The sequence below is a fragment of the Schistocerca cancellata genome, chromosome 8 (assembly GCF_023864275.1).
Source record: "Schistocerca cancellata isolate TAMUIC-IGC-003103 chromosome 8, iqSchCanc2.1, whole genome shotgun sequence".
NCBI classification, from domain to species: domain Eukaryota; kingdom Metazoa; phylum Arthropoda; class Insecta; order Orthoptera; family Acrididae; genus Schistocerca; species Schistocerca cancellata.
The window spans coordinates 104,772,070-104,780,064 of record NC_064633.1 but is presented as its reverse complement, the minus strand read 5'-3'; the positions used below and the strand labels follow the sequence as shown (position 1 = coordinate 104,780,064).

At 39.2% G+C, this 7,995-nt stretch overlaps 1 protein-coding gene across 1 annotated transcript; it reads right to left on the bottom strand.

Annotated features, from left to right (window-relative positions):
• Positions 1 to 1,811: 1,811 nt before the first annotated feature.
• LOC126095402 (uncharacterized) lies at positions 1,812 to 2,702 on the bottom strand. The gene has a single exon (XM_049910202.1). The coding sequence runs from the start codon at positions 2,700 to 2,702 to the stop codon at positions 1,812 to 1,814; it is 891 nt and encodes a 296-aa protein (XP_049766159.1).
• Between the last annotated feature and the right edge of the window lie 5,293 nt (positions 2,703 to 7,995).

Here is a 7,995-nt window from a genome sequence, read left to right as displayed (position 1 = left end):
TATAGTAGTTTAAATAACTCTTTACTCTCAGAAAGATTGCATTTCATTTTTTAAAGATATTGCCTGTAAGCGAAATCATTTTATTTACATAACAGCAAGTGATCAACAATAGAATATTTACAGCACCAGAGATACATTTCACTACTAACAATACATTTCTTTTCTTCAAAAGGAGATTGTGTAAATAGAGAATCATTTTATTTACATAATGGAAACTGATCAATTCCAGCAGGACATTGCGACAACCCACACTTCCAGAATTGCTACATAGTGGCTCCAGGAACACTCTTATGAGTTTAAACATTTCCGATGGTCACCAAACTCCCCAGACATGAAAATTACTGAGCACATCTGTGATGCCTTGCAACATGCTGTTCAGATGAGGTCTCCACCCCCTCATAATTGAACAGATTTATGGACAGCCCTGCAGGATTCATGGTGGCAGTTCCCTCCAGCACTATTTCAGAGATTAGTCGAGTCCATGCCACATCATGTTGGATACTTCTGCATGCTCATGGGAACCCTACACGGTATTAGGCAAATGTGCCATTTTATTTCGCTCTCCAGTGTATTTTCTACACTCTCAGGTATGATACCCCCTCACCTTTCACCAACCAGATAGCATCCAAGTGCTGAAGAGCAGGGTGCCTTCAAATTATAGAAGAAGATGGGTAAGTGTCATGGCCGTTTGTACTTCACAATGCTTACATTGAGAGCTGCATGGCGAAACTTGCCTCTTAGATGACTAGTTTCTACAGGGTGCATTCCATAAGTAATGCGACCAAATTCATAAAAAATCATTTATTGAATATATTCGTACAAATAATCAAAAATTTTCAAAATAGCACCCTCTAGCGTCGAGACACTTCTGGAGGTGGTGTTTCCATTAGTGATGGGGAGCTCGTGAATGAGTCGTTCAAATCAATGCTTCACTCCAGTGAAGTGTGAACTAACCACTCAATTTCAGTGAACTGGTACTTCAAACTTTTCACAGATAGCACACTCCATACTTTTTTCTAGTTCACTCATTCTCATCCCCTCTCCCTCTCCCACTACATCGGCGCTACGTCACTCATTCTCCCTTCGCTTCAGTCCTCCCTCTACTGCCTGTCGACGAATCGCTTGGTGTTTGTGGGGAACAATAGGTTTCGGAAGGGTTGGGGTGGTGAGAGGTGAGGGGAAGGCACCGTCAGCTGCTTCCTGCAGTGCTGTCATCATTACCTGTGACTGTATGTGCAGTTAGTACTTCGCGTCTACGGGTAGCCTACCGTTGGCAGCGCTTGCAGACAAATGAATATCAAAGATACAAACGAAGAGGCTGGCTGTGTGAGCAATCACAGCCAACATGAAAATAAAATGCTTACCTTGTGAGTCTGGAACTGAAGCATACGTGGAATCCATGCTTGAAAGGTAATCATTCATGTAGGAATATTTATCTCGTACACATTATTGAAATAATTACACTATAGTCTATTCACCGAGAGCTGGGTCGAAACATAAACAGTGTCACGTGAGCGAGTACGCTCGTTTCCAGAGAAGGCATTCGGTGTTCACGTGATACGTAGGGGTGTGGAAAATCCTTGGCGCACGCTTTGCAGTTGGCGGCGTTCGGCTGGCTGCCGAGCTGTCACAGCGGACCGTGAGAAACCTGGGCAACAATGTACGAAATAAATTTAACAATAATGAGTTCATTCTGTCGAAGCAGATTTATTTTCATTCAGGTTGCTAACAAAACGCTTAATTAAAAAACAATTAATTGTTAATTTTAATAACAATACCACTAATAATAATGATAAAGGACGAAACAAGGTTCACTCTGTCGAACTTGAACTGTTTTCATTGAGGTTTATAACAAACCGCTCCTCTCTCTCCTCTATAATGCAGTCTAATTTCCACATTTGAGTTTCCACTTTTTCTACAACATGGAGGACGCACTTGTTCCAATCCTCCGCAGTCACTGTTCTCATTGCTTCTTCTAGCAGTACTTTAACTTCCGGCATTTTGTATGTTTTGTTTTTCGCTGCAACATAGTCTTTGATTCTAGCCCACACTAAATCGATGGCATTTAATTCACAGTGGTACGGAGGAATTCTGAGAACAGTTTTCCCTGCATTCTTCGCCATTTCATCTGTTGCGTATTCGTTGTGCGCTGTTCTGTGGTTTTTAACTATATCTAAAAGTTCTTTCTTCAACATACCGTCTTCGAAATCGATGGTTTTAGATTTTAGCCACTCTGATATTTCGTGCTTATTGGAATTCGCATTGGAAACCTTTTCTTTTCTCCGAGAATGGTACGGCGCGTTATCAAGAACAATAACTGCATTTTCCTGAAGCCGAGGAAGAACATCTTGAAACCACTTCTCGAAGGTTTCGGCGCACATCTCCTCATGATAATCTCCACTTTTCTTGGATTCGAAAGTCCACAAACATCCTTCAACGAACCCTGCTTTGCTGCCAATGTGTGCGATAATCAGACGTTTCCCTTTACCTGATGGGCCCTTGCTTTCGGTGGATAATCCGGACAGAAACGCTTGTTTTGAGGAATTTATAGTGTCATCTACCCAGCCGTAACTTCGGGTATGTCCTGCGTTCACCCACGTCTCGTCCAAATAGTAAATGGGTCTGCCTTCATCTCTCAACCGTTTAAGGGTTCGAAGATAGCGCCGCCTCCATAAAATGATGTCATCCCTGTCTATTAGCATGCTATCTTGCCGACGCCGGACATATTTGAAATTCATTTCTCTCAGTAACTTATAAAATGTAGTTCTCCGAAAGTTGCCCAGATCTGCATCTTCGTTCACTACTGTAAGCACTTTGTCAATTGTTGGCAATTCGTTACGAAAAAAAAATTCGTGTACTTTCTTTCGTATCGCATTTCTATCGAACTCATCAACACGTTCAGAAAGTTTCTGTCGTAATTTTTCTTTCTTGGGAGACTTCAAAGAGTGTGTGGCCTAGTACTCATTTATCACACGATACACTGAAGAACGTCCAACACCTGTAGATGCGGCTGTTTTCGAAACAATGTCACTCATCGACTGCTCTGGATGTAACAGTTCCGTTTTATACACATTAAGCACCATGTGCTTCTCAGAAGAACTTAATGATTTCTTCTTTGCTCGCTTCTTTGGTGGACTCAGAACTGACACGCCGACCTCGCTCGCTGAATCCGTTGATGACATAATGAAGACAGCCGTATGTGATCCTAATGAAATAAGTGAATATATAAAATAAGAAACCATACGATGCTATTGGATGCGCACATAAACAGTGAATGCTCAGCGTGACTACAAACACATATACTTACTCTAATAATCAACAACTAGTCTTTCAAGCGTCTTTACAGATGAACTTAAGATATCCTGAAATCGCCGCTGTACAACACCTACTAACGAGCTCACACCTGCAACTGAGACGGCCACACTGACTGAGCGCCGCGCCTGCTGCGAACCGCACAATGCATCCCTCATAAAGGACAAACGGTTGCACCCGTCGCATTGGAACAAACTACAAAATTAAATTCAAACCTTTCCTTACACTCCCACAAAAAAATTTAAAGGGGAAAAGTTTGTCGCTTACTATATTTCGGATGATGATTTGGTACAAGTTCTGCGTCAGACGTGAGATTTTAATTTATTACTTCACTATTACTGACTCTACTGGGCAGAAAATTTGCAGACGTCATCAACATATAGTACTGAAGGCAATTATAAAATTATTTTGCTGTGCGACACACAGTTTAGGAGATTGGCGTCATAAATATAGAGTAAAGCGAAAAAACAACTTTTCCTGAAAGCTTAAATATTTGTCTTTTTCAGTGACAATAAAGTTTAATGTAATGTAAAAAAAGGTGTCGGAAGGTAGTTCTCGGATCACTTTATCATGTTCAGGTGCCAAAATATAAAAAACACGACTTTCATTTTTTAATTTCTGACGCCCCTGCCTTGTACACCCCTTGACGGCAGCTCTGTGTTCACGCGCCTTGCCGTGTTTACAGTACGTCTCTTATTTCGGTGAATGGAGTATAAATGTCAGTTTGAGGATTGTCCATTATTTTTTATCAACGGATTTGGCGAATGTTCAGAGATTTCCGTTTAAAAACATGATTTGTTTCACTTTTTTTCCTGTCAGACGACTGCTTCTGTCAGTTATAAGGTGTACTGTCTTCGAGAACACTCTTTCACATGGCGTGGAGGTTGCAACAATACACAGTCGTATTTTTGCAAGTTCAAAGAGCGAGAGGTATACTGACAGCTGTTCAGACCGCCAATGAAGTGGATTGCCTTGTCTCTCTAGCAGGGGCTCTTGTAAATATTTGTCCACTTCCACTATTGCAGCAGCTCTCAGGTGTGGATTACTCTGCATCCTGGAAAACACTTCATCAAATTCGAGCCGGAGACTAGAAGTAGATTCAGTGGTTGGAACTGAGATTGTTGCAGTAGCAGTGGATGTGTTCATCACAAATTTCTCACAGTGCCTGATCAGGATTAATTATACCTTGTTAGCAGAATTTTTATCAGAAAAACCATGTAAATTTAACCAGGGATCCAATGAAGTTGCCTCTGCGAAAATGGAATTTTCCTCTATATTTCGGATCGTCGTTTTAGGTCTTCAGCTAACTTTTCGGCCATCTGTTGCACGTCTACATTAATTTCAGTGTTATTAACAAACGTGCAACACCATTTTTTTAACGATCGACTAAGGAGTATAACTGCAGAAGCAGTGACAACAGTTTCACTTGACATTTCCTCAGTGCAGTCGTTGAAAACTTTCGACAGGTCACAGGCTTGTGTTACACTTGCAATGTCCTCTGCAGTCAGATTTGGAAGATCCGAATAATTCAGAGTGATAACTGCCATTAGGGAATTCTTAACCTTGGTTATTCTTTGCAGTATATCACAGGTTGAATTCCTTCTTGTAACAGTGTCCTGTTTTAGTGTCAGAACTGGCTCTTTTAACTGTTCCTGCATCTTTTTCAGTTTCGTGCAGGCCTGCGAACTTCTTTTAAAAAAATCAACAATTCTTTTTACTTTGTTCAGAATGGGTTGAATGTGTGGAAGCCCATTCTGAACAATTAAATAGAGTGTGTGTGCAAACCAGGGGATGTGTTTCCAGGCTATGAGTCTTATAGCTGCCACAATATTAGCAGCATTGTCGCTAACAACACACACGAGTTTTTCTTGAATCCCCCATTCCCTTGTGACATGTCGCAGTTCTTCGGAGAGTTTTTCTGACGTGTGCCTTTTTCGTTTTTAAAGCACTCTAGGAGGGAAGACGCCAGCTCCAGGTCTTTAACGTAGTATGCTGTCACCGACAAATAACTCTCATTTGTGGTTGATGTCCACCCATCCATTGTCAGCACAACCGCTTCCGTACAATTAATTCTGACTCTCACAATTTCTTTCATCATGGCGTACTGTTGTAGTAGTGTATTGGAAATGGTCTTCCGTGCTGGCATTCTGTAAGCACCATTCAGTTTGCCTACAGAACTTTGGAAATGTTTGCTTTCCACTATGTTGAAGGGCAAATAATCCTTGCAGTTTGTGGTGGCTAGGCGATTGTCCTCATATGGTATTTCTAGTATATCCTGTTCAGCTTGTTTTGTGGTAAAGTGAATGATTTGTGTCTTTGTTAGATTTAATTTCTGACCATTATTTCTCACCCATGCCTCAATTTCACCCAGAGACTGCTGAAGATGACTAATTAAATTTTCACTTTTCTTGCAACAGACTATTGCTGTAGAGTCATCAGCGTAAATAATAGTGTCTGAATTTATGTTAGTCAGCAGGTCATTTATATAGTACAAGAACAATATTGGCCCAAGGATAGATCCTTGTGGCACACCTTGTTCCGTCTTTTTCCAACTTGAGAAGAATCTCTTACTAGTTTCTTCTATTACTGTTCTTTGTTTCCTGTCTAATAGGTAGGATGAGAGCCATCTTGGCCAATTTTTACTAAAACCATACGCTTGTAGCTTGAAAAGTAGTAGTTTTTGATCTACTGTCTCAAAAACTTTACTTAGGTCACAAAATAAGCCTGATACATCCATATTTTATCTAGACTACTACTAATTTTATAATAAGTTAATTAATGGATTGCACTGTGCAGTGTCCTCTTTGGAAACCATGCTGATTGTTCTTGATAATATTATCAGATTATTATAGTTAACTATATGGTTACATGCAGCTCTTTCAAAATTTTGGAAAATATTGATAACAATGATATTGGTCGATAATTACTCACTTCATCAGTCTGCCTTTTTTGTAAATGGATCATATTTCAGCATACTTCAATCTATCAGGAAAACATCCTGCCTTGAAAGATTGATTCATTATAAGAAACAGAGGATGGGCAATACTATGTGTGACTGCCTTTATTATTTTTGTAGGAATTTCATCCCAGCCTGCATAAGGGTGAATTTAAATGTAGTGGGGTTACATAAACTGTAAAGTTCATCAGTTTTACATGGATTTATGAGGTGGCTGTTAAACGCTTCACAGATTTTTGTAGGGTCCTGAACAGTCTCACCTTCAACCACCAGTCCAAGTTTCCGTTTTCTGCCTTTTTCCCCCTATTTCATTCTTTATAATGCTCCATACTGCTTTAGACTTATTTTTAGCGTTTGAAATGTAATTATTATTCGCCAATTTTTTGGCATGCCTGAGAACTTTATCAAAGATTTTCTTATATTGTCATATATGATTTAAGAATTCTGTGTCTCGACTGACGTTCACCTCCATATGAAGTTCTCTTTTCCTCATGCTTGAAATCTAAATACCCCTTGTTATCCATGAACACTCTTTAGGTGTGTCAGTTTTATAGTTATAAAAGGAAATCATTCATTAAACACCATCAATAAGGCCTCCAAAAAGTTATTAAAATTTTCATTTATTGAGGACTTAGCAGTAAATGGCCATGAGATGAGGCTAATTTTATTGACAAACATTTCTATATTTTCTTGTCTAAAATTTCTGATTTTCTTGTATGTGTGCTTTCGGCTAATACAGGGTATCTGCACTAATAGAGCACTGTTGTCTGAGATCCATAAGCTTACTACACATTTTTCTGTTACTCTGTCATTTAAGCTACTAGCAATGTTATCTATGCAGGATGCCGACGAAGCAGTTACCCTTGTCATTTCTACAAAATTTAGAATAAAACCATGTGTGGGCATCAGCTCCTTCATCTTAAAGGCAAATTTGTCATTTTTTCTCACATATATATTAAAATTAGCACAAACAACAATGTTTTTACATAACTTTTCAGTTTTGAGTTGGTGGAGTAAATTTTCAAGTTTAACCAGAAAGCTGCAGGAGGTTGAGTAACCAGGAGTACGATATATATTGAATATAAGTTCTATGCAGAAACTCACAAATGTGTGTTCTTCATTTAAATTAATGAAATTTTGCTTAATTTGGTATTTTACTGATGAATGAACCAGAATACATGGACCACCATACCCATTGTATCTACAGAAGCTAGCTGCTACTTTGTAAGCTGTTCATCTCTAAGCCAATGTTCACTTAAGCGGATAACCTTTACAGACCATTTTGCTCTCTCTAGAAATATTTCTTAGTCATGAAGCTTACTGACCAGATTACTTGATAAACCTCCAATATTCGAATGCATAATAAGGTTTTTTTTGCTATTCTGGATGTGATGTTATCAAAGTTATCTATTCTAAACTGGCCCGACACAACTTTTTGTAGATTACTTATCTTAATGGTTTTTTCCTCCCAGTTTCTACTAAAAAATCCTTAAGATGGCATGGTGGTGAAGTTTTTCTTTTGTTATGAGTGGCTCCTATTGATTCTTCTGCTGTTGTTACTTCTGTTGATGTTGTTGATTCTTCTGTTGTTGCTTCTTCCCTTGTTGCTTGTTCATGTGATGATGATAGTCCTGATTCTGGCAATGCTGATGCTATCACCACCTGTGATATTGGCTCTGTTGTTGTCTCTGATGATGGTGGTTCTGCTATTGATTGAGATAATGTTG